General features: G+C 46.9%; 1 protein-coding gene across 2 annotated transcripts in view; it reads left to right on the forward strand.

Moving 5' to 3' along the window:
- The window catches only part of AGAP1 (ArfGAP with GTPase domain, ankyrin repeat and PH domain 1), a 430252-nt gene that overhangs the window by 52279 nt on the left and 350625 nt on the right, over positions 1–27348 (forward strand). For both annotated transcript variants that reach the window (XM_008574620.1, XM_008574628.1), the window contains 2 exons: positions 22056–22141; positions 26359–26500. In XM_008574620.1, coding sequence (XP_008572842.1) covers positions 22056–22141; positions 26359–26500 — 228 coding nt within the window. The remainder of the gene's footprint in view (positions 1–22055; positions 22142–26358; positions 26501–27348) is intronic.

The raw sequence follows: 27348 nt of genomic DNA on the forward strand, positions 1-27348 counted from the left end.
AGATTTAGATAATTTTAAAGATACAGTTCAAGTGAGGGAAGGATTAAAATGTTATGAGTTTTTCAGAGTGAATTAACATGCAAAAGTGAAAGTAATCCAAAGAATAAAATTTTTATATAGACCGCTACCCTTTTAATCGTGCACACATGTGTGTACATATATGTGTAAAATACGTATGTATCAGTTGCCTATGGCTGCTGTAACAAAGCGCTGCTAACTAGGTGGCTTAAAACAACAGCAATTGATTCTCTCACAGTATGGAGGTCAGAAGTCTGAAATCAAGGGATTTACAGGGTTGGTTGCTTCTGGAGCCTCCAAGAGAGACTCTGTTTTGTGCCTCTTCCAGCTTCTGGTGTTTGTCATCAATCCTTGGCTTTCCTTGGCTTGTGGACTCCTAACTTTAATCTCTGCCTCTGTTGTCACATAGTGTTTTCCCTGTATCTGTGTCCAAATTTCCATCATAAGGACACCGGTCATTGGATTTAGGGCCCACCCTACTCCAGTATGATATCATCTTCACTTGATCCCATCTGCAATGATCCTATTTCCAAATAGGGTCACATCACAGATATGAGGGGTTAGTACATGGGTGTGAATATATCTTTGGGGGAATGCAGTGAAACCCATAGCAGTACATGCAATTTTTAGATAGACACTGCACGTGGGACTGTTGGAGATAGACACTGCACGTGGGACTGTTGGATTTGGCCCCATCACTTCTTGGTGGTCACAGTTCTCTCTGGAGATGCTTTTGCGAGCATCACTGGTGTTACAGAACCCACAAGGTCCAGATCAGCTTGTATGTGACCTTCACGGCTGTGAGGAAGATTTCACAGCTGCCATTCACTTCCTACAAAGAGAATCCGATGAAGATCACTCCTTTGCCGTTAGTGCCCGATTAATGGCTGCTAATTAGAATTGTGAACGGCATATTAGATTTGTAATTTGAGTTTCCCCCTCATGTGTTTATGTGTTTAGTATTCACCATGTACTTGGCCTTTTCTGCCGCAGACGCCATGTTCCACCACTCAGTTTTTAATTCTCCTTTCAAAAAAAGGAAGAAAAGGTCGAAAGAAAGAGAAACAGGCCATCTGGTATTGTGTGAGAATTTGATAGGAAATGTGCACCTGCCCCAAGACACATTACCCCTTGCAGGCCTGGAGGTTGTGGTGTTTTTCAGAGATTTTTGGAGTTGCAGAGCTGAGTCATTGCTCGGAGACCTTACTCCCCAGGACATCTCTCTGTGTGTTGGTCCTGGTCTCCCTCTCGCTGTGCAGAGCAGTTCAGAAGGAGGGACCTGGGGACTGGAAGAGCTGAAAGACAGCAGCTGCCATGATGGTGTCATGTGTCTGACTCGGGAAGGGTGGCCCCACTGGCTTTCTGAGAACCCTGGACTTTGGCGTTATCAGCACCACGCTCTAAGTAAATGAGCTAAATAAATGGCCAGCCTGAGTGAAGGTTTTAAGTTTCATAGAGACAAACTTAAGGAAAGTTTGTGGACCTCTCTTCCTGCAGTTATAAAATTAACTGTTCTTAGCCAATCTTTCATGGAACTACCAGCTGTTCAGTGGGGTTAATAGTGCCGGCATGAGGTTGTGCTTTCTGAGAGCCTTCTTTCATCCCAGATCTGGAGGGAGGGGGGATCAGTGAGGATCAGTGGGGCAGTCGCTTCCTGAAGCCACACAAAGGGATTTTCAGAGAAAGGCCTTAGCCAAATGACTCGGGGGCAGTTGTCCCTGTCATTCCAGGGTCCTCATCAGCTTAATTCTTCAGGGACTCATTCCTTCAGTGTCTGAATATTTACTTTTTCATTGGCTCTTCACCAACTCAAATTTTAGGGGTGCAGAATGCTCCAAGCCTTGGCAGCCCTGAGTCTGTCTAGGCCAACAGCAAGCCGGCTCCTGGCCAAAAGCCTGGTACTGGAGACGCGCTCTGAAGGCTGAGCTGGCCCCCCTCTCCCCTCCAGGAGGGCCTCGCCTGAGCCCTGCCTCTGGGCCCCCCGCTTCTCCCCAGTGGTAACCATACTCATGCAGCAGTGACCTACAGCCTTTACAGCAGCTTTCCCTTCCTGCTCTCCCAAAAGTGGAAAACACTCAGTGATAACAGGAAGTTCGGCCCAGGTCATTCATTCTGCCAGTGGCCTAGACTAAGATAGCCTGAAGACTGTAGGTAGAGAAGCCAAGGCAGATCTTCCATAGGGGAGCTTGCCAGAGGGGAGAGACGGGAAGCCAGCGTCCATCCCAGGGGGAGAAGGTACATGGAGCTTGCCCTGTATAAAGAGAAGAAGGGAGACCAAGGACACCTGAACCGCCTGCTAGTAAGGAGAAGTTTTAGGGGGAAATGTCAGGTGCTGAGAGTAATTATAACTACTAGGTAAGGAAAAGTTTCGTATATGAGAGAAAATGGGTGAGACGATCAGCTAGGCAGCTCACGTAACTCAAGCTAGGAAAGGAAACTGTTTGAGCATCAGTCATAGGAAACGATAACGTACTTTTGTTTTGTGCCTGGGTAGCAGGAGGGGACACCGGGCATGTGTTGTCTCTCACATCTGTCCGAGAGAAGCCTAGACCTCGTCTGTTTTGTTTACGTGGGTTGCATCATAGTTTGATAACGACTTGGAGGTTCTCTAGGAAGAAATGAAATTATTCACGTTCTGGGGAAAGACCTGTCTGCACTACGTGCCCTCTAAAGATCGTGAGCTAAACGTGGTGTGGAAGAGCTGACGGATTCCAGGACAGCAAGAAGGCGCAGCCTTGCCGCAAGGGTCAAGACCATCCTGGGCCAGGATCTCAGGGCTGGGGGGCAAACTCCCCCCACATCACACCAACACTTTGTCCTGCCTGGACTCTTGCGGGTCGCTTGCCTGGGGCTGTTGGAAGTCGAGGCTCTGAGCCTGTCTCCACAACTTACTAGTCTTTGGCTGCTGGGCAGGTTACCCGTCCTCCTGAATTCCAGCTTAACTCTTCTCTGCTGCACAGTTGTCGTAAGGACGAAATAGAGTAATATGTGTACTAGACTCGGCTTTGGCCCCTGGCGGTGAGTAAGGGCTCAGTGGAGAACACCTTTTAAAATAGCACTCCGTTGGCCAGCCGCCCAATAAAATTAATAAAATGCCACTCTGACCCTGTGGCCCCTGTGATACTAGGGGTGTCCTCCTCTGGTGTGTGCCTGTCAGAGTGGGTGCCGTGGGAGGCCCCGCCCCATGCTACCCCCAGATCTCCTCTGACCCAGCCTCCTCGGCTGCTCCCATGGGTGTGGTTTCAGATCCTGACTCCTCTCCTGTCATCAGGCAGCAGGTGTCTGTTCCTGGATCCCTAACGGTAGAAATGACAGTCCATGTGTGGCTGTGTCCCCTCATCAGTGTGGTTCTTGTGGCTGCCCAGAGTCCAGCTCAGGTTGTTGGGGGTAGAGCCCCATGCAAGTTGCTTGGGACCTAATCATACGATTTGAAAACTAGAGCAAAGTAGAATTTAAAGTGAGCTGACCACTCCTCTCTAGGTTTTTTTAGTCTGGGGCTGGGGTGTGTGAGGTCTGCTTCACACCCATGGGGGTGCTCTTTAGACCCTACCAGCAAGCACAGTGTTGTCAGGAGGTCCTCTGGTGGGAAAGACGCTGAGTGCGTGATTGGCAGTACACTGCATGGCTCTGCAGGCATGTTCCGCTTCTCATCTCCAGCATCTCAGAGGCTGGTCTGCTCCACAGAGATGGAAGGACTCTGGGGTTTTCTACTGGGTTTTGATTCTGTTGCTGGTTCCTAGCTGCGTACATCACAGGCTGGCGGAGAGCTCAGGCCACGTGGGCCTACAAGCCGCTGTTCTCTCTATGGGTCCTGCCAGTTCCCTTCAGGATCTGCCTGGAATTGTTTTGTAACAGACATGTCTATCGTCAGGGTAGTAAATGCCTCTCAGAAGCACATGTATCTCAGATATTTTGTTAATGAATGTTTACTTAGTTTCTTAGAAACAAACCATGTTATAAACACCCAGCCTTGTTTTCTGAGACATGAAATGCATTTTAGCTGTCAGCTTCAAAAATCCTTTCCAAATCAAATAAACTTAAAAAAAAAAAATTGTCAGCTCCCACTCCTCCACAGATGTTAGGGCTTGTTTCTAAAACTGTTCTTGGGTGCTGTTTAATGTTCCAGTGGGAAAAAAAAAAGCCTGTAAAACTTGAATAAAATTTGAGTAGTTTTGAAATCTAGCCATTTGAATTTTTCAACATGAATTTTACCATGTTATTTGCAACCAACTGATTATAAGGGCATAATTTTTTAATGAGGCTTATCTGTAAACCTTAACATGATGGGACTGCTGGTAGGTTGGTTAAATAGATAAAGCAGAAGTCTATTCAGCCATCTTTTCTAGTTATCTTATGTACTAACCCAGTCTGTAACTGTGGAAATGTCATTTACCTGTGTCATTATTTTCATCTATTTAACAGATCGCATTTTCCATCCCCTGACATGTAAGCACATTGAGGATCAGATGATAGTGTCTAAAATAGGTGAAGTGTACTAAATTATTACCAGGACTTAAAAGAAGTAATAAAAGAGAAGCAGGTTCTATTTCATTTTGAACAAGAAAAAAAAAAAAAAAAACCTGTAAAATCAGAGTAAGGAAGTTGTCATGTTTTTGGCATTGACAAAATTGGCAGGACAAGTTGTGTTTTTGAGTTGGTCGTTTGGAACTCAGAACACATCATCCCATATTGTTATAATTAATTCATCAAGAAATCGAGGGCTTACTGAGAGCCAGGCACCAGGCCTGCATTGGAGTGTGCCTTCCAGAGAGAAGTTTCTGGATAAATAATTATAGGGTAGTGATTTACACCTGGTCAAGTGAGAGTCTGTAAGCACTCAAACGAGGGCCAGCATGCTGGATTCTGCTGGGAAGTCCCTAGGTCCTCAGGGCAGCCCACAAATACTCCTTTCTGTCATTCGACTCACAGAGCCTGGACACAGCATGGTGCATGCTGTTGACATGACTGTTGCTAAGAGACCTCATGACATCAAAAGGTTTAACAAAACTGTTCTTTAAAAAGCAAAAGGACGCTATGGTTTTAGAAAGTTTCATGTTCTTAATTACAAATCACTTTTCCTAGAAAAGTTTTACCCCAGAGGCGTTTTTACAGCTATAAGCGCTTCACCTTTTCATTGCAGATTAACAATCCAAACTGGACCACCGTCAGGTGCTTGCACCTGAGTGCATTGCTTGGGTCTGCCCATGTCTTTTGGCCTTGACTGCGCCACCTTGCTGGTGGTCGGTTTCAGTTCCAGGGATTTGAAGGGCAGCGGGCCAGTCTGCGCTTGCCCAGGTAGTGACCCACTGTGATGTGGGAGCCCCAGGGGCCATGTTCATAGCATTAGTGTACACTCTCTTGATTGCACTTGAATTAAACAGAAAAGGGGGATTTATTAACTTGCATACCTGGATCAGCCAAGGGGGTGGATTTAGCTTTAGAAAGACCCTTATCCCCTCACCCACTTAAGCTTATGATGGACCTCTCTGTCCCATTCCTTGCCTGTGTTGGGCTTAAGGCTCAGGTAGCTTTCCCCAGTTGGTGGCAGGCACTTCACTGGTGGCTTCATGACCATGTGGTCCTTAGTGCTCACATGAGGAGGAGATGTTTTTTCTCAAAAGCTCCCACAAAAGCCTCAGAGACAGCTCCAGTTGGCTTCACTTGAGTCGTGCTTTTCCCTGGGCCAGTCATAATCACCAGGGTCTAAGGAGAGACTCTGATTGGCCAGCCCCGTGGCCTGGGGTGATGAGGTCAGCCTGACTGAGCCACGCGGCTGGGGCAGGAGTGTGGTAGAGAAGGGCTGGGAGAAGGCGGAGACCAGAAAGGGAATGGGAGGCAGTTCCCACCCGTGTCCACAATGCTCATTCCCTTTCAAGTTTTAACCCATGGGGGGTGGCAGTGTGTCTGTGCAGCACAGGTCTGCTCCCTAACGAACAGGTCACGGTACAGTCAGTTTGCATTGTGAGAACTTGCATGCAATAGACGTGCCCAGGGTACCGTTGGAACACAGCCCCAAGACTACCTCTGGCAAATGTCTCTCTCTGACTTTTCCAGTGTCACTTAGCCTGTGGACCTCTGACTTTTTTAGGCAACTTTTTCCTTCTTGATCTTCATGGGCAGAAAGCTGAGTCTTTGGAATGTTCCACATTGCTCGGATCTGAAAAATGTCAGCTCATAAAATGATCTTTCTGCACTGCCCCCACGTTGTCTTCACTAACCACTACCCCTCCTGCCTCCCACCCCCACAATCCTGTTTTATGAGTCCCCGGAGAGTGGGGACGTCAGTTGCTCTGAAGGCACCTGTGTTAATCATAATACAGCCTTTCCACAACGTAGGCGATCCAGCCGTCGGGGCTGAGAAACTTTCTGTGGCAGGTAGTATGGAAACGAAGAAGTGCTGGGCCGAGGCCAATCTCAGAGCAAGCAGAAGACAAGGGGGGTGGGGGGTCATGTCCAGTGGCGGGAAGAGGGGGAGCTCCCTGAGTTGCTGTGGATTTATATTTCAGAGGAGGTCAGGAATTAATTTGAATGTACGAAGTACACATCCTAGTCATGACTGGTTAGAGGTGGAATTGCCAAGGTTTTCACAGGAGGATGCTACCTCCAGTAAGTTCACACGTGCACAATGCATGTGTGAACACCAAGTGCCACTTCCGTTTGGACTCATGGCACACGGGAAGGGCCAGGACATAGACGCAAGAGTTGTGGACGTCAAAACAAAACTCCACCAGCAGATTAGGTCAAGTGCCAGAGAGAATTACATAAGGATAATCTGAGATATAGTGAAAGTGTCCCCAGCTCTCCCCTCCACTCCATGTGTTCCCACAGGAGTCAGCTACCGCTAGCCTGGGAGCTGCAGCACTGGTGGCCACCAGATGTGAGGAGACTGGGCTGGACTCTGGGTATGTGCTCGTGTGTGTACTTATCTTTTAAATCAGTACAGATTAAGCTATATACAGTTGCCAGTAATCTCCAAATATGACAGTTTCATGTGATCCAAGTGTTTAACCTAATAGGTTTATTAAGATTGACCCAGACCAGAATTGGAAACTGGATTTAACGCCCAGTGTAGTCCTTTATCCATCCTCGGTGGCTTCCGGGTGTGTGGTGTTAGAAAGGGTTCTGAGGCCGGATCTCGGTGCAGGAGGAATACTCGCCTGGGGATCACTGACGCCTGCCCAGGGTCTGGAAGCTGGTGGTGGTCTGTTCACGTAGTGTGAGGACAGCCCGTGTGGCCAGCATTTGTTATGTTCTGAGCCCCATTTCTTACTGTTTTGCTTATTTAAAAAATATTAACTACTACAGAAAAAGAAGGGAAATAAGCTCAGTACCTGCTCTTTGAGGGCTGAACCGTGGACCAGACGTGCTGAAATGAACATGTGTGTGGTGGAGCAGGAGGTGTGGTGAGGAGCCCACCCACAGTGAACCTTCACCTCTGTTCACCGAGAGGAAGGGGGTGGGTTTCACGTGGATGAAGAAGGCGGGTTTGGAACCTGGATGAGAATGGGGAGCACATGGCAACACCCAGGTGTGGTGTGACCGCGTCGCCTGGGAGTAGACCAGACCGGCAGGTGGGTGGTCTTCCCTGCAGCCTGGGACAGAGAGAGAAGAAGCCCTGTGGGGTGGCTGGTGCAGAGGGATTATGAAGGGAGTTGGGGAGGCCAGCTCCGGGGTTCCTGACAGGTCATTAGCACAAGTGTTGGCTTTGGAGAAAGACTTGGAGGACAAACGGGGCATCCCTAGACATCCTCTGGGCCTTGGAACTGACCCACATAGTGGTGGAGATGAGCTTCTGGAGCCCGTCACCACTGCACTGTCTGCATCCGACTCTCATATCAGGTCTAAGGAACACTGGCTCCGGGTGTGTTTGGGCTGTGCAGAGCCATGTGCACTGGCATGCATTCCAACTCAGGCAGGGCTCTTGGCTGGGAAGCCCGAGGGAGCCTGATGGTACAGCAGCAGCAGGTGTAGCTTGTTCCAGGATGTTCCAGATGCAGGAGGGTCCTGGAGGACTGTATTTGCAGGATCAGGCTCAGCCCAAGAGCCAGTCACCCTTCCCCACATGAGGACACCACAGGGGCAGCTGTGCATGGAGGCTGGATTGGGGGCTTGGTGCTTTCCAGCTCAGGGCACGAGTCCTCTTGTCATTTTTAGGGGCCAAAGCCCCCCCCCCCCACCCCCCTGGATGGGGACAGAGGCCTAGAGACAAAACCTGCTGGACTTCTTCCATTAAATAATCACACTGTTGCCATAGGATTGTAGCAGTTACAGATGCATTTCCCAGAGTCTCCGGAGAAAATCGAATGTGACAGACAGTAATGTGCATACACATCAGCAAACAAAATATCAAAGGTGAGACTGCAGCAGGGATCCGTCAGTCGCCTTGGGCCTATGTGTGACGACTTGTGAGCTAGGAAGGGTTTTTACATTTTTTTTAAAAGGGTTGTAAAAATAAATAAAAACAAAGAAGAGTACACCCCGCCAAGTCTAAAATAGTTACCGTCTGGCCCTTTATGGAGACAGTTTGTCAATCCCTGCTCTACAGTATGCAAAAACAACACAGAATGGAATAATTGCATAGGATTTCTTGGTTTCACTATACAGTCTAATCTCATGGCAACTACACTTTTTTAGTTTCTTGAAACAACCACTTCATTTATATTCAGGGACTTGTATGTGGACAAACAACTCGTAAGCCAGTGCTTTCACATATTCAGTTCCACAACTGACTGCATATTTGGAAACAGAGTTTATGCAAAACAAATTATTTTTTAATTATGAAGTTATTTTCTCGTGGGAAGCACTAATGTAGAGCATCATAATCTGAGGACCAAGACCTCATTTGCACTTGTGTCGGTGGCCGTGGGGTTCCTGTTTGGGGCTTTGCCTTTTGCTCTTCTCCCAGTGGACTCTGAAGCTCGTGCCCATGGACACGCATCTCAGGCCATGGTGGCGTCACTTGGCAAGAAAGCCTTGTTTAAGTATGCTAGGTGAAGAGTTAGGCTCTTTCTTCCAAATCTGAAGTGCTCTTTGATTTACCTTATTTCTGATGCTTAAAATAAATGTACAAAATATTAAAAATAAAACAACCTTAAATACATTATCCCCAGAAGAACCAAATGTGCATGACTAAGTTTACTATTCAGGCTATTTTGCAGACAGTGGTAGATATAGAAATAGTCAAGCACAACCACGGTGGTGGGTAAGGGAAGATTTTCAATCAACAGTTTACTTATTTGGTTATAAATTAGACTCACTGCTCCTGGCTCCTGGCTCACCACTCACCGCAGCACCTTGGCTCTCCTGGTCTTCAGTGAGTCCGTTTCCTTGTGCTTCCACTGTGCTTGACCGTGAGCTCCATCAGGGCTGAGATTCTGTCTTGTTCACCCTGTTCCTGGCACCCACCACTATATCTGGCATGTAGTGGGGCTTCATTAATATTTACTGAGAGGTGGTTCAGACAACCAAGATTTTATTGGCTCAGTGTAGGGTGGTCATAGAGAGAAACCAGCCATGAGCCCTTATGGTATATTTAGGGAAAAAAAAGATGTGGGAATAGTCTTGCCAAATACTAATAAGAAACAAATCGTATCGTTGGTTGAGTACAAAGCAGATGTATTTCCTTTTCTATTTTATCACTTACTTACCTGGAAGCTCTGGTCTGAGGTTAGAAACATGCTGTATACTTGGATAAATACTGAGGCTGCATTAATGTAGACTTGCAGAATCTTTTCCTTGGGGTCATTTGAGAAGCACTTGTCCAAGACTTGCTACTGTAGAAGCTGTTTTGACTTGGGAGAAAAGAAGTGGTATTCTGCATCTTCCAGAAAGTGTGCAATTATGACTATTAGGAAAAGTCCTGGTTTTACGTATGGGAATTTGAGCATTAGAGACACATCTTTCATTGTGTGGTTATTGCAGCCCTGATTCTTCCTTTTCATTGAATTTGCATTTTGAAATTCTCCCTCCATGTGTGAGTTTCTGTTTGGAGATGATAAAGTCCTCATTGTAACCTAGTAATTATTAGTCGATGTTAATGAGCCACTTGTAACGTCTCAGGAAAAGCTCCTGTACACCCCCCTCCCCCCCCCGCCGTGGATGGTAAGGCAGGTGCTGTTACTACCCAAGTTTCCACGTAAGGAAACTGAGGCACCAGAGGCTGCGAGAGCTGCTCAGAGACACCCAGTCTGGAGGCGCGGGCCTGAGGTTCATCCTTGGAAGGCAGCTCCCAGCCCATTCCTCTCCACTGCTGCCCTGAGAGGGCCACCACACATTTTACGGATCAACAAATGGGCCCAGGGTGCTCAGAAGGACGTTGCCATGTGAATTGGGGCTGATGCCAGGCGCTGCATGGCGCAAGACCTCAGAACAGTTGCTTAGATATGGGGAGAAGTGTGAGTCCTGTGGAGCTGTGGTATCGGAGCTTTTGGGGAGTCCAGGATCTTTATGCCGACGATGAATTTGCAGGAAGATCAAAGTGTATGGAGGTAGGGCAGCCCCAGTATGCCCAGTACCTCAGAGCCCTGGGAGGCCTTGGCTAGTCCTCCTGGGAGGCTGGGCAGAGGTGAGACCCAGGGAGGTGAGCGGTCATTTGCATGCAGGCTTCCTTTTCTGGAGGGCATTCCCTTGTTTGTAGGTCCTTATTTCAAAGCAAAGTCCGTGGAACTTAATAAGAATGTTTTGGACTCCATGGTCTGTCTGCCCTCTAAGGGTTGATGATGAGGCAGGATATATTTTATTCTTTTCAGCAGCTGAGATTGTGCAGCTGTTATTAGGGAACATTTTGTTGAGATAATGCTATTTTATACCAATTTTAGAGAGTGCTTTTTAGGGGGAAAAACTAACAAAACTTAATGAAAGTGATGTTGCTTCTGTTGACAGTGAGATATCATTGAATATTGGTGATGGAGATTGGCTCATGTAAACTAGCCTAAACCACCTGACCAGGGTTTTTGTTTTTATTTTAAAGAAGGCATTATTTGAAGAGAGCTTTTAACAAGTTTTATGTGTTAAACTACTACGTTATGTTTTCCTTGAAGCCCTTGGAAGTTAAGATGTAAGGAAATAGAATTGAACTATTGGGCAAGAAATCATTTCGTCAAATATTAGTTTCCAGCTTCTTTTTGAGCAGGAATATCATATTTTTCAATAATATTTTAAGTAGATCTCCAGTACTTAATGGTATTTCATTAATAAAACTTTTATAAGTTCCAGTGTATACGTTTCTGACTCTCTGCTTACTGAAGACAACAGTGAAGCTACTTTCATGAACACAAAATAAGACCTTAGGGTCTCCAAGTTTCAGTTCTACATCTGTCTTTACATCCAATTGTTTATTTATTTGGTATCAAGAATACCTGAGCGGCCGAAGTAAGTGGCCCTTTTTTTTAAAAGAAAAAAAGCAATAAACCCCCCATATAATCCACTTACAATTTCCAGGTACTCTTTGATTAACTAAATCTAAAAGTGTTGAAGTAATAGGAATATTGGGACTTCTAAAATTCCAAGTTGAATCAGTAAAAGCAACTGTTCCCATTCCTTAGAAGTTTTCAGCAGAAGCCTCCTAAATCATAGTAAGCGTTAAATCTGCTGGGATGTGTTCTGAAAATTCAGCTAGGTGGCTATTGTTATTACTTACCTGACTTAGGTCACACAGAAAAAGCCGGCTTATGATTCATGAAAAAGTGGGAAGTCCCCCATAGCAGTGTGCTTGTCTGTGTAAAATTTCAAGGTGTTTAAAAGGCCATCTTGGGGCCGACCCTGTGGCTCACTCAGGAGAGTGCGGCACAGGTAGCGCCGAGGCCGCGGGTTTGGATCCTATATAGGGATGGCTGATGCGCTCACTGGCTGAGCGCGGTGTGGGCGACACCAAGCCAAGGGTTGCGACCCCCTTACTGGTCACCAAAAAAAAAAAAGGCCATCTTTAACCTGCAGCTGTCCCAATGTTCCAGCCTAAGCCGCAGCGGGTAGGTCCTGCTTTGCACAGGAGTTTAGCTGACCCAGCTCCATCTGCATGTTCTCAGTCTCCCAGTTAGATTGTAACATATTTGAGAGTGCAGGTTAGTTGTTATGGTAGTTTCAAAAAACACTTAAATGTATTTAAAAATACTTAAAGCAGCCATTTTCAAACTCTCTTGAAGCCTTGTTGGAAAAGTGCCCTTTGGAAACCCTGCTGCTCTAGAGCCTTGCAGCCTGATAAGAAAGCCCTCCTTTGCAGGCACGTGTAGTTTTTCACTGGGGCCTCAGTTTCCTCAGTTTTGTTCCAGTTGAGAGTCTGTCATTATTTTCCTGGAATATCAGGGGTTCTTTTGATCTGCAGGTCCAGATCTTTCTGCATTTCAGGAACATTCCATTGTCTTTTGTTGGGTTGTTGTCAGAGATACCATTTATCCTTTTGTTAGGTCCGTTACCTTCTCTGTAAATACTTTCTGTGTCTTGTTAATCTTCCTGTGTCTGTTTTAGGCGGTTCTTTGTCAGAAACTCAGCTTTCTTTCAGCCTTGTCTCTTCTGCTCTTCACTTTTTCTAGTTTTTTTGGTTAGTTCGTTCCCACATGTTGTTTTGGGCCTCAGTGCTGGGGGTTTCCGTCTCATCTCATATGGTTTCAAGTTCTCATCCTGGAGTTCTTGTCTTACTGAACGCCTGTTCTTTGTTCAGTCACAGTAGCGTGGGAAATGGTTGTAAGGGATTTTGTCCTGCTTTTCAAATGTTGCTTTCTTCCCCCTTGGCTCTCTGGGTTTTGTACGTCCCCTCCTGCCCCCTCTCCCTCTGCCCCTTTCTCCTCCTGTGGTACCTTTGCTTGACATCCTCACCCCTTCCCCTAAACTTTCTCCCACTGGGGCATCTCTGCCCAGACCTTCTCTGCTGAGGCTGGCACCGTTTTGACTCCCTTTGGGGATGTCCCTACTGGTCAGGATTGTTCACACTGGCTGGGGCCACAAGTGGGTTGTAGCCACTGACCACCGGGAAGGTTTCTTTCCCACTCAGAAATTCTGAGTCGCACCTGGGCTACTGGGAGCCCCCTGCCATCTTGCTTCCTCTGGTAGGAGAAAGGGGGTGGAGAGATGCTCCTCGGCTTGAGTGCCCTGGGCCGGAAGGGCTGGACCGCGCTACCCACATGCCCATTTAGCAGACCTTGATCACACCCCTGATCAGCTTCAGGGGAGGTTGGAGGTGCAGGGACCACTTGGGCATATGTGAGGCTTGCGGCGTGGGCTGCAGGACCTGAGGCTGTGGATGTCCTTCTCCCTGAGGATTCCAGTGTCAGGGGAGTGTATCGTGTCCTTCCATCCCTCTGTAGCCTGAGGGAATCTCCTCTTTGTTAGGGACCAAGGTTTTCCCCGTCTTGGGAATTTGCTGAATGTTCTCTACCAGGTTCCCTTCACCTGTCCTGGGGGTGGGGAGCATCTGTAATCATTTCCCTTGGGGTCCCCCACTGTGATGGGTCACTTCTGCCACTCGCTGGGTGACACAGGCATTTTCTTTACCTCTAGAGAGCCTTTGCCGGTTGTTCACTTCTAAGGCTTCATAATTCCCATTCCTCCGTCAGGAGACGGAAGAGATGGCAGCTGCCCCTTCTGTTTCTCCCCTCCGTACTTTCAGCGTGAAACGATCCGGGGATGTCGTTGGCTCGGGGTGGGAGGGACTGAGGCGCCAGGCCGCCCCCTCCACCCAGCTCAAGTCTCCTCTTATTGTCCCCTAGTGCCAGTGCTTTTGAGGTTTACATGTAAAGCCGTGCTCCATTCCTTGTTGGAGAGAGAGTTTTCTTCCTTCTGGCTCCCCCCTCGCTTAATTTTATTAGGAACGGAGGAATGGAAATTCAGGTACAGTGAATTTCAAATCTGCCCTCTTAATCTGGAACTTTGACTTTTTTCTCTTTTTCCATCTTCCTTTTATAAGTCTTACTTAGATCTGATTTACACGAAGCCACTGGAGGTCGAGGCCTGTCCAAGGAAACAGCACATTAAACGCTCAAGTCATGACCTCAGGCCGTTTCACCCACAGAAATACTTAGCAGTCTGCATGTATTAGATCCTTACTCACTGCTAGTACATCTTTAGAGTAGTTACTTCCTATTTCACAATGTAAGTTCAAAAAAAAATTGGCAGAGGAAATAAAATCTGACTCTGTTAAGTTTTGTAAACTAATATGTTACCAATAAAACCTTTTTCCCAGTGTAAAAATAATATGTAGTCCAAAATTCCTTTTAAATGTCAAAATACAAAGTCTTCCAAAATCCCAGTGTTAATAAATTACTAACTTCAGTATTTTTTATCAACAGTAATGAGCCAAATTAATTGGTTTTTTAAAAAATTTCTGGCACATTCATGATTAAGTTTTCAAAAATACTCTCTTAGGGAGAAACAAGAAGGTTCATAGTCCTTTTCAACGTATCTCTCTCATTCCATTTTTCTGAAATAATTAGAAAACCATGAAGTTGGCACATGTTCATCCTGTTTTGTCATGGCACTAAGTAACGAAGAAGAAAGTTTCAGGTGAATTTAATAAATCTTTTCACAGCAGGGACTCTCTAAACCATGGCTCAAGGAGACCCAGTACGCTTCTAGCCTGAACCGCGGCTCTGGTGGTTGACGAGGCCTGGGGCCAGCTTGCACCTGCGGGAAGAATTATGGCTGCTTGACTGCATCTCAATCAGATGCTAAAACAATAAATTACTAATTTCTGTTGGAAAAGAGCTACAGATGCAGTCTTAAACTTAACAGTAATTTTCATCCTTTGCTTATGCATGAAGAAGTAAAGATAAAAAGCAACATTAAAAAAGGAAGTCCCAGGCAGGTGTCTGTGTGTCTTGTTTCCTAAGCGCAGTGGTGTTTTTGGAGCTGAAGACAGGGACATCCCTATTAGAGCTGTGAATGGAGTAAGGAGAAAGGATAGATGTCTCCGCATCGTCAGTGTTGGCCCTGTGGGCGCTCGAAAGATACAGAGAGGCTGCCAGGCGCGTTTACGGACAGGGGCGCGTTCTGCAGGACTTGTCTTAGCAGTTTGCGTGGAAGAGAGGAGGGTGAGGAGAAGCCACAACCATCTGGGTTTTCATCTGCTGCTGCAGCTTTCAGGCTATGGAGGTCTTGGTCCGTGTCTGACCTTCTTTTCCTCCGAGTAGATTTGGATGTGACAATGATGTTTGTATCACAGACGTGGTGAGGGGAGTGGAGGGGACATGAGAAGCAAAGTGCTCTGTAAACTCAGCACCATCAGGCACGCCGTCTCTGCCACGCTTGCTGCAGAACCATGAGTGACACGTTAATAGCTTTCGGTCCAATTAGCCAAAATGATGGAAACAGAAATGTCAAACATCTGCTACAGTGTTTAATCCCAACAGAGCTCTTTTTTGGGGATAGGAAAATTCAGTTTGCTCTTTTTTTCTCTTAAAGCAGGAGCGACAACATGGATGAGACATTTATTGTATCTTGCTTGGTGTAGACTGCACCTGTATTTAAGAGTGCTCCTGCCTAGTGTGAGTTTGAATTCTCGAAGGAACCCAGTTGCTTTCCTTACGCTGGCAGATATCCCAAAGTTAAAACTGGTTCCCACAGTGTGGGGCTAGGACTCAGAATAGGAACCTGGAAATTGGCTAAGGATGGATTGTAAGTGACACCCTTAAGACTTTACAGAAGATACTTTAAAAAGCAAACAAACATAACTGTGCTTTTCTTCCTGATGGCTGTTTATTCACAGGGAGCACATCCGCCTCCTCATCTTGGTGGGTGTATTTATGTTCATCTCGCATACGTTCTTCTCTCCACAACTTGGCTTTAGGGAGAAATTAAGGCCTTGACTTGCTTAAGAATACAAGCTCAAGGGCAAACACAGGCAACCAGAGCAGTTTTCAAGTTTCTTGAGAACCCTGAAAACTTGACTTTGGGGTGAACTGGAAACCTAATAAACGTCTGTCGAGGTTGAGTTCAGACAAGAAGAGCTGCGCCTCTGCTAAAGTAGCTCAGTCGAGATGAAAGCGCTCAGTTCTGCTCTCCAGTGAAACTCAGTGAAGAGAATGAAGCCTGGCAGCGGTGCTTGCTTCTGTTCAGCACCTGCCTCTGCTGTGTGCTGTGTGCTCAAGGTGGTGCCGTTTACTTGCGGTGACCTCTCAGGAAGCAGTAGATTTAAGTGTGGGAGGACTCCAGTTTCCCTTCTCGTCAAGATGTTGTCACAGCTGCAGAGAGTCCTGGTAGCACCTTAGAGTCTCAGGCAGATGCAGCCAGTGGTTTTCAATCGCCAGCCTGGGAGGCTAGCTGTGCGTGGCCGCGTGGCTCCAGGGTTGGCCACCCCGTATACAGTGCTCTCCGAGCACCTGTGCACAGGTGTGCTGAGCCAGACACCTGTCTCTGGCTTCCAGTGGGGATCAGGATTAGGAAGACTGAAAACACTTTTTGAAAATAAAATTATCTCTGATGTGATTTAATGTTATGTAGAAGGTGGAACAACACTCAAGCACCACATTTATAATACAGGCCGCGGGCAGGGCTCGCGTTAGGGTCTAGGACTGCACAGTTGAGTAAAGCAGACCTGTGGGAAAATAATTGGTAACTGGATATAAAGTAGGCACTTAAAGATGTACATTAGAAATAAAATTGGTGGTGTCCTCTAAAATTTTGGTCAAAAAAAGATCTAATGACTGGGATAAGGTGGCAAGTTTGAATTTAAAACAGTGAGTGGGGGCCCCTAAATACCAGCTTGCTGCCAGCCAAGCCTTAGTCCTAGGGTTTTTCCTTTTGTGTTTCAAGTGGTTGAAGTAAAGGGTAGAAGACGGATTTTCAAGTGTTATTTCATTTACCTGCTAGACCGTGTTTCTCAGTACCTGATGGTTGTATTTCAGTTGAGTCTGCTGACGATCAGTCATGCCCTATTGTACTGGGGGTTTTTTTGTTCTTTGGTGGTAACTTTTAATCCCGGTCTTACTATCTTACAACTTGGCTGAATTTTATCTAATTACGTGGCAAATGCATATCAGTATTTTTTGTTTCCTGATTTAAGCGTAATACCAGAAAAATCGTACAATGGCCAGCATCTGATGCTTGAGAACTATTGAAAGGAAGTATCAATTGTATGCTGTCCCTTGGAGGGGAAATGTAAAGTGACTTCAGAATTGGAGGAGGTCTTCCTGATGGGAGAAGGAATCACTTCCCTTTTAGAGATGACAAGACCTAGGTCTGGAGTCCTTGCTTGAGGTCACCAAGCCAGAAGTGGGAAGAGCATGAGAGAGGCGTGAGCTCGGTGCCTTCCCAGGAGCCTTTAAAGACTTTAATGTGGTGAATCGACTGTCCAGAAGTTATCACTGGAGGACGCGACTCTACAAAAACAGGTTAGAGGAAGAGAAAGAGAGAAGAGATGTAAGCTTCACCCAGCACGCGCTCACCTGACCCGCGAGACATGCAAGGGTGTAGAGATGTGCGTGGTGTCACTGAGGGGAAGGGAGGACACCGCTGAGGTCCTGCTTCCCAGAGAGGCAGGGCTGGAGGCAGCCCGGGGAGGCCCCTGGGACAGGCTCCAGTCCTCCCCTCCTGCTTTGGAGATACCCAGTGAACAGTTGGGCCCAGGCAAAGGGGCAGAGCCTTATGGAGGTCAAACCCCAGCATCCGTCAAGCACGGGAGGCCTCCATGTGCACTTGTGCTTGGGGAGCTGCTGGCAGGCAGGGCCAGCAGGGGCCAGACGAGGGGGCACAGAGTGGTGCCTGTGGGGCTCAGGACGCAGGGGTCAGGATGAGGCTGTGGCGAGACCCCTCTGGTTGTGGAGTGCTGGTGGCGGGGCAGGAGCAGGTGGAAAACCTATAAAAAAACCCTAGCTGAAAGATATGGACTATTTCAAAGAATGTGAGACGGTAGGGAAGGAGACAATGCAGGAATGTAAAAATGTCCTGGAGGTAGGATAAATGGAGCTTGTGTGTGTACATGTGTGTGAGAGCTGGGATGGGGTGGGGAAGATGAAGGTCATGCTCTCTGAGCTCTGCTTTGTCAGAAGCAGTGTTCAAAGTGCTTTTCATCAATTTAACTCACTAAGGAAAGCTCTATTTGCTACCCCCATTTTACAGGTGAAAAAACTAAGGCAGCAGGCAGTTCAGTAACTTGTCAGAGGTCACCCAGCTGGGCAGGGCAGGGATTTGCACCTGGAAGGCTGACTCTGTGCCCTTGCAGCACCTGTGCTCACTGGGGTGCTTATGAGAGCAAAGCGGTGCTGTCTGTCTCCCTCCCCAAACCACCTGCCGTGCCCATCCTCCAGGCCTGTCCCTCCAGCCTCACCTACCTCCAGTCTTTGCCCACTCCCTGTGCCCCTTCTCTGACTGCTGATTTTGTCAGCTATCTCCTGCTTTATGAAGTATTTGCAGATAGGCCTCCCAGGTAGAATGCACTCCTGTGTACACATGCTCCCTTTTCCTGGGGGTAATGCAGCTTCTGCCACCTGCCCTTTGGAACTTTGTTCCCTGCTTACAGCCCAATAGGCTGCATGCAGTAGGCACTCACTAAGGGAGTGAAGGCATGTGCAGGGCTGCAGTGCCTGGCTTGGACGTCTGAGTGGATGGCAGTGCCTTGCCCAGAGTCTGGGACAAAGGTGAGGTCGCTGTTAGCACCCTGGGTGTCATGCTGTGGAGGATGTCCAGGTGGGTCTGCCTGTGTTGGAGGTCAGGTGCAGGGTCAGCTGCAATGCTGATTTGCATATGCAGCAGGGGCATATGCAGCTGGTGGTAGAAGCGTAGGCGTGTGTGCACATACACAGCTCACAGTAGGTGACTGCACAGAGTGAGGACAGAAACTCAGTACCAGAGTTTATATTAGTTTACTGGGGCTGCCATAACAAAGTACCACAAACTGGGTGGCTTAAACAGCAGGCATTTATCATCTCAGTTCTGGTGGTCGGAAGTCCAAGATCAATGCATTGGCAGGGTTGGTTCCTCCTGAGGCCGTGAGGGAGAACCTGTCCCAGGCCCCTCTCCTAGCCTCTGGCGGTTTGCTGGCAATCTTTGGTGTTGCTTGGCTTATAAACTTCTTCCTTCGTCTGAACGTGGTGGTGGGTGGGTGGGTGTGTGTGTGTGTGTGTGTCTGTCTGTGTGTGTGTGTTCCTCTTTATAAGGACATCAGTCATATTGGAGTAGGGTACACCCTACTCTGGTATGACCTCATCTTAACTAATGACAGCTGCAAGGATGTTATTTGCAAATACAGAAATACGATCACATTTTGAGGTACTGGGTGTTAGGACTTTGAATTTTGGGAGGGGGACACAGTTCAACCCATAGCAGAGGAAATGACAGACACTGCATGAAATAAATGTTGCTCATCAAAGATTATGCTTAGCAGCTTGATGATTTGTGTACTACCAGAACTTGGAGGGCACTTACTGACTGCTAAGGTTTCCAAACTACCTTCTGGAGCACCAAGGACAAGCCTTCCCAGAGGGGCCTTGGGAGCTCAGCCCTCACTGCCCCCTGGGAAACTCTGCTTTCCTCAGTTTCTTGTAGCTGCCAGAAATATCTGCTGCTGAAAGGACATTTGCAAAGTGCTGTCCAGATCAGTCCCACCCCAGGAGAGGCTCATAGCCCCAGATGGATTTTGAAGTTCTGTGAGCTGCCTCAAAATCACTTAACTCTAAGCACAAAGATTTTCCTGTGATTGGAGGGCTTTGAAAATCTGCATTAGATCTCTTCTTCAACAATGTCGATCTGAAGCTAATTGCTTCTAGGTGCTTTGCAGTGGCTGTCACCCTAACTCAGCTGCCCATTAAAGTTAAAACTCCTAGATTGAGACACTGAGAACTGTAGGACAGATTTTTAAACTTTTCCTATTGCTTTTTTCTTGTTGCTAGTAAGTGTGACTAATCAGATACCTAGGAACAGAGTGTAAAGGAAAAAGATTTTTTTCCCCCAAAATAAAGAGTAATAGATTCGCTTTTCAAACATTATTTTTCCTAAGAGGTTGGATTCAGTTCATCTCACCAAGAAATAGCAGGTTTCCAGCATCACGTTTTAAAAAGTTAAAAAATGTAGGGAAAAATATTGATTACTATTGCAACTTCTGCTTTTTTTTCTATTATAAGTAGGTTTATCAGATGTTAAGCATGTCTTTTGTAAAAGCAAGTGATAACCCTTGGTAGAAATTCTGAATAACTCTGTAATACTCTCCAGCGCCACCCTGCACAGGCCGGACACTGCTCAGAGGCATTGTGTTAACTCGTCATTCCTCGCCTGCTAGGATGTCCTTGTTCCCATCTTACAGCTGGGGACACTGAAGTGGAGAGAGGGGCATACGGAATGTGAGTCCACATGGCTGTGTGTCCAGGGTTCAGACAGAGTCGTCCAGCCTCCGAGTCAGTAGGCACGACTGTACCGGGCTCTGTCTCACTGAGGGGGGAACCTGCTCTGGGTCAGATTTTCCTAGCTCATGTCTAAGTCACAGCAGCCCTGCTGGAAAGGGGTGCCATCCTCTTATTACCTGTAAGGAAGCTGTAGTTTGGGGACCCTGAGTCATTTTCGGATCCTCCTGCAGCTGGGGTGTAGCGCGTGCAGCATCTGTTCCTGAGCTTGTCTGGAGCCAGTGTCCCGAGGGTCGCTCCTACAGTCTTCCATCTCCCATGTCTCCACCTGCCTGTTTTTGAGGACTCCGCCCTTTCTTTTCAATGAGAGGGGGTGGGTGGGATGGCAGTGGCACCAAAATGAGAGTTTAGCTACTTTACTTGAATTTCGGGTTTCTTTGGTTTTTATTATTGAACAAACAGCAACAAATAAAGCAATTGTGATTACTGTTCCGTCAGTGTAGGAGTGAGTGTGCATGAACACGTGTGTGCGTGTGCAAGTGTGCATAGGGAGGCTGGTTCCCCAGGCAGCCCACCTAGCCTCTGATGGTCTGGAGGGCCTGGAACACTTCTTTGGGATGGGATGGGGATGGGTTAAGGACTCTAGTTGCTGCTTCTTGGGCACTGAAGTCGCCCAGACCCAGAATTCGGTGGGGATGGATGGTTCCTGCTACGGGTGAGGGAACCAGATGTGGCTCTGGGCAGTGGAGGGTTGACCCACAGCTGCTGGGGCTGCTGGGGAGGCCTGACAGCATTGTATGCTGGGGTTCAGTTATGCAGAGTTTAGACAGGGTTTTTGGAAGGCACCTGTGCATGAGCCGGAAATGAGGGCTAGGACCTGATGTGTTTCTCTCTCCAGAGGTTCTCAGTTCAGAATCCCAGTGAGGCTTTACCAGAGTGGACTCAGAGTGCAGAATCGCAAAAGGTAGTTTGTCTTTGGAGGTGGCAGTGGAAGCCAGAAGTCTAAGTGTTTCCCACTGTACAAGAGAAAGCCTGGCTGTCCGGTCCAGGGCACTAGGGGCAGCCCTCGGGACCTCCACATGCCCCCTCTTCCCCTATTCCAGCAGGGTCCCCAGTGGCTTCTTGCTAACCCAGCGTGGTCTCTAACGCCTCTCCGTCAGCTGCACTGCTCTGTCTCGATCTGTGCAGAGATACCATCCAGTAGTTTCTGTCTAACACGTGTGTAGTAGTTGAGCATCCTTCCCTTAATTGTGAGCTGTGACTACGGAAACACCATTCTCATGATGTGTTCTGTGTTTTCCTTTCAAGAACTGGGTTTCCCTTGAGGAGAATACAGGTTCTCAGCCCTTTGATTTATCAAGATGTCGTAGAATATGCACCTGTAAGCATGAAAAATTTGTTTCAGTTTTGTGAACCCCGCTAGAGAATGACAATTTTGGTGTTCTCTGTTTCCCAGTGATGGAGAATTCCTGAATTTAGATACAAAGCCTACATGAAAATTCTACACTTCTCAGCCATGAGTGCCTGGCATTGCATGGGAGGCTGTGCCTGCTGACTGGAAATGAACACAGGTTCCTAGAGACAAATATTTACGTCTGAGTTCAGTTCTTTTTAAATTCAGCGGTTACTGGAGACATTTGAAATCCACTCCTAAACAGTCAGTTGCCTCCATGGCGACAGCCTAGGGTGTATTTTTCCACAAGCGAAGCCCACGTCTGTTTACCCTCCTCACGCTCTGTTTTTCTTTTGTAACGAGGTTTTTTGTGTGTGTGGCAGGTGGCAGGTTCAAGAAAGAGATTGTTGTTGATGGACAAAGCTATCTGCTGCTGATTAGAGATGAAGGGGGCCCCCCAGAGGCACAGGTGAGTATCACACACACGCCGGTGGTCAGCGCTTGGCCTTTTTTTTTTTTTTTTTTACTGAGGTTCTGATCCGACAAGTGATTCCGAGGGCTGACCAGTTACTCAGTAGGTTAGAGTGCAGCCTTATAACACCAAGGTGATGGGTTCAGATCCCTGTACCAGCCAGACGCCAAAAAAAAAACAGAGTAAACAAGTGGTTCTAGAATCCAGTCAGATACAGAAACCCCTTAAAAATGTTTTCTATGACGGAGATTTTTCTTACCTCTGAGAAACTAATTCTATTGTTCCTTCTGACTAAATCCAAGAGAGAAGTTGGGTCTGTGTGGCTGATTTTTTTTTTTTTTCCACTTTCTATGTTTTTAAGAAAGAAGGAAAAGCAGAAACTGCACCGATTAGTCAACTCAGTTGGAATGGCATCTGGAAATTTTTATAGTTTTGTGTTTTTTTATCTTTATCATTTTTCCTTGAGGTGGTTTGATCTCTAGAGAGATGAGATGACTTAGAAAATTTGCTGGGTAGAATTTGGAGTCCAATCTTCTCTCTGACTCAGTGGCTCCATGCCGCTCCCTGGCCATCCTGGCCCACCTCAGTCTCCACCGAAAACTACCGTGCAGCCTATTGTGAAAATCCCTTGAAAGATGGTCATTCTGGAAATAAAAGATCATGAGTGTGGAAAACCTCTTTCTTTGGTTTACTTAATCCAGTTTATTATTTTACTTCACAGTTTACTAAACACTTTAAAGAAACCAAGAGCTGGTAACAGCCAGTGACCCATTAATGCAAATTTGATATTAGACATTTCCTTGGCATCCTTTTTTGAACTTACCTTTTTGTGAAAGTGAAGCATAGGCGTGTAGGATAAAGTGAAAGATGTTGGATATAGGGATTCTTAAAAGTCTGGTATTCCATACATTGGAAGACCACGCAGCTGTTCAGAATATCATGTATTTACCATGTTGCATTGAACGTAAAACATCACGGATTGTAAGATGCTCCAATATTTCTTAAAAATGCTGGCAGTTAAACTATGAAACATAATAACAAGGTCGTTCTGATATAAAAGATGTTGAAGTGTGAGAAATCTTGTTCCTTAATGTTGATTATACAGCGCACTTGATCATATTAAGGGAAGACCTTAAAGACACGTTCACAGTGAACAAAGTTGGTTACAAAGCGATTTGAGCCATGTTCAGTGCACATCTGCTATTTTATAAGCAGGAAAAGGTTTGAGATCTGACTGGTACTATCCTAGGTTTGCAATGGCAGCAAAAGCCAGTAAATGTTTCTTAGTTGGACTTAGCATATGGGACAGTCTGCTCTGCGAAAAGGGGTTCCTTTGATGCATGTTCCCTCGGAGGCGGCTCATAAATAGAATGAAGTTGGTAAAATGTGAAAGTCATCTGGGTTCATTTTCCATTTTTCCTAGCATGTAAATGTTTTGGAGCAATCAGGGACAAGCTGTTTTTCCCCCAATTAAAGAGCACGCCTTATCAGTATGTAAAGAATCTAATAAAAAAAATGGGGAGATCTGCAGAAGTGCACACAGTAGCTGGTTTAGTGACTTCAAGAAGTGCTGTGCTTTTCACTGTGCAAAGCTGTCCAGAGAAGAGAAGTGTGAAGACTCGGGACCTTTCCCTGTGTTAAAGCAATGCAGAAGCCTGCCTTGGTTTGAATTTTACTTGTGATGAGAATGGTCTCTTTTAAAAGTAACCCCAGATCCCACACTGCTTTCCTGAAGCACAGGGAATATTCAACTCTGCCGTGAATGTTATTACAGTTGCTTTTTTAATTAGAAAAACTTATTTTGTGCTCTTGTTTAAAAGCCTGTACCTAGTGTTACCATCACCCCACACGTCGACAGACAGAATCCCAGAATTTTATCTCCAGTGGTATTTTTTCTCTAAGAAAGATCTTCTGTCTAATGTCTGTGGGTAATGCACCTTTTACATAGCTTGAAATGCAGAGAATATCAAATGTCATTTGATAAAATAACGTTTTCTTTCTTTTTAGTCAATCTAATTATTTAAGCAATTGCTTTAAGGAAAAAAAATGAAGGCCTGTGACAAACGGTCGCCTCTTGTCTGTTGAGCTGGGTGAGCTGCGCCTTGCGGGTAGTGCTGGGTGAGCGCCCGATGCGCCACCCTTCACATCCACCATCTGTGTGATCCCTGAGGGGACCCTGGTGCTCTGAGATCTCACCCGAGGTTGGACGTGAGGACGTGGTGATGGGGTACAGACCCAGGCGTCCTGCCTGTGATCCCACCAACGCAGGGGGTAGAGCTAGGACCACCGGGACATCTCTGTGGCATCTGGCTATGAGAAAGTATTGACTCAGTTTCCCTGAGGATTAATCCCTTATCTTCCTTCAGAAGTAGTTAGTCTAGAAGCTTACCCTAGTTATTAAAGAAAAGATTTCTGCTGTAGGGAATATCAAGGTGGAGGCTTTCAAAATTACGGATAGGATTTCTTTCCTTTATTATTACAGGTCACGTAATGTCATCTACCTAAAGACACAGTGGCTTCATGAGAAAAGCTGCAAGGCTCTCTGTGGCTACCAGTGTTGTTTTAGGGTAGTATAGAAACTCTGCCATGTAATTGGCATTTTTTTCTTTCAAAATTCCAACTTTCTAATGGGGAAAGCCCTGAGGGGGAAAGTATTTACTGAGTGCTGCCCACCCACTGGGTGCTGGGGCAGGGGATGGGGTTTGCGTTTCCTCTACGTGGAGGTTCCCATGGGTTCCCAGCTTGGCCTTGGGTCGAGGTCTGGTCCTGCTTCCCGTGCTGGTGTGCAGCGAGAGGCTGAGCTCTGCCATGTCTCGGAAGAGAGAGAAGAAACATACCTGCAGGCAGAGGAAAGGAAAAGGAAGTTCCGTTCTGTCGGCCCGAGCCCTCGTGCCCTCTGGAGGGACTGTCAGGGTTTTCTCAGTCTGTCCCAGGATTATTTGTTTCCAAGTCCTTTCTCATTTAATTTTATATCATTAGAACTTTGGGTTTTCAGAGTTTCATCATGTAAACGTTTCACATATAACTTGGTACACTTTTCAGTTGTACGTGGTAGTCAGAGTTTAACCCACAAAAAATTCCCCCAAGTGTATTAGGGGTGATACCTTGGCCATAGAAACTTATCTCGGAACTGCACCTTGTTTTAGAGAAAGCAAATAGGATTTTTTTGTTTTATCTTCACTTGGAAAGAGAAGGGTCTTTGGTGGCAGCCATGGTGAGGATGTGGGGGGCTGCGGGACTGCAGGAGCCTCTGTTCCCTCAGCTCCGACTTTGCAGGATGGTTATTGGTGAAAAATGAAGTTATAGGAGGGTACTTCAAAATGTTTGTGGAAAAATGGAATTAAAAGGTAATGTGAACCTCTCCATGAATGTCTTGAAGACCCTTGTACATGCCGGACAGTACAGTTATTTGCCAGAAAGATGATGTGATACTGGTTAAACTGAACGCAGGCAAAACAGTAAGATGGCAAGAGTCAGGTCATCGGGAGCCCCCCCACCAATTTTTGTTACTTTTATTAATTTCCCTGAAAGTAAGAACTTGCTCCCAGGGGCACTGTAAGAGTTCAGTGGTGGCTTGGTCTTTACCTACCAGGAGCTCTCCAGACAGTGGAGGAGGCCAGCCGTGGGGCGTGGCGCGGTGGGTGGGGAGGACGGCAGGTGGATGGGGAGGACGGCAGGTGGATGGGGAGGACGGTGGTGGGTTTCTGAGCAGCCTGCGGGAGCCTGGAGGAGAAGCCCCTCTCAGTCTGGGGGGGTCCAGTAGGGCTTCCTGGAGGCTCAGAAGGGAGATTTAGTGTGAAACAGGGGCTCCGGCTCACCCTCGGCGCCTGTCCTCAGATGCGAGAGGCTCTGGTGAGAGCAGTCGCCTTCTGCTTGCAGGGCTGCGGCTGGCTGGGTCGGGACAGAGGGTGGGCTCCCGGGAGCGGGAAGAGCATGCGGGGGAGATGGCGTGGTTTGTGTTCTCTGAGGACGGAGTGGCCTGGGTGGGAACCGGACCAGGGTCTGTTCCTGAGGGGAAGGTGGAGGTGTGGTGTGCCCAGCAGAGGGACAGTGACGATGTAATGACAGTGAGTGCGTAGTAACAAGTTGAACGTCAAGCATCGCTGGGTGGCGAGGGGTCCTGGAGCTCTCAGCGGCCTGGGCTCTGCCATCCTGGCCTCTCCCTGAGCCGCCTTCTCACTCAACTCCTGCTCTCTCTCCCCTTTTCTCCCCAGTTTGCCATGTGGGTGGACGCTGTTATATTCGTCTTCAGCTTGGAGGACGAAATAAGTTTCCAGACTGTCTACCACTACTACAGTCGGATGGCCAACTACCGGAACACGGGCGAGATTCCGCTAGTGCTGGTGGGAACCCAGGGTGAGCCGCGCGCGCTGACTCTTGAGTGACTCCAGCAGCTGAGCAGGCAGTGGACTCACGGTCTGTGTCTGTGGGATGGAGGAGATTGAAAGTGGCTCCAAGAGGGAATGCTTTCCTCCTGAAGGCTCACTTGTCACCTTGAATCCATCAAACTCAAATTAACTGTTACATAACCTCAAAGCCACACACACACACACACACACACACACACACACACACACACACACACACACACTTTTGAGTGCTTTAGAAAAAATAAGATGTTTTCTCTTGTTCTCTATATCTTAATTCTCTGTTGTATGAAACAATTTGGAAGGAACTAAAAGCTTATTTATTTTAACTTTTGGTGCTCCTTTAAAGTAACGCTGGTTTGTGTCATATAGAGAGTTCTGTGTCATTCGTTCTATTTGTCAGTATCTTACGACCTGTACGTTAATTATCAGGCACCTGAGCATAGAATCATATTGGGCACATTTTTGTTTTCTTCTAGGTCATTTAAACTTGATCTCTTAGTGAAGTGATCGTCATGTGTGGAATCAGACACAGCATCCTTGTTCTTGATCTCAGACTCGCTGTCGTAATGTGTCTACCACTGGGGTCTAACATAGAGTGTTTTAAAAAATCAGATGAAAGTTGGGCCGAGCCCGTGGCACACTCGGGAGAGTGCGGCGCCGCGGGTTCGGATCCTATATATAGGGATGGCCGGTGCGCTCACTGGCTGAGTGCGGTGCGGCTGGTCTCAAGAAAAAAAAAAAAATCAGATGAAAGTTAACTTTCGAAGCTGCTTTGTCAGAAAAAACCATCATGTCAAAAACATTGTATTATCTTTTCATTCTGTTAATATACTA

This window comes from Galeopterus variegatus, unplaced genomic scaffold (assembly GCF_000696425.1).
Source record: "Galeopterus variegatus unplaced genomic scaffold, G_variegatus-3.0.2 Scaffold57, whole genome shotgun sequence".
Lineage (NCBI taxonomy): Eukaryota > Metazoa > Chordata > Mammalia > Dermoptera > Cynocephalidae > Galeopterus > Galeopterus variegatus.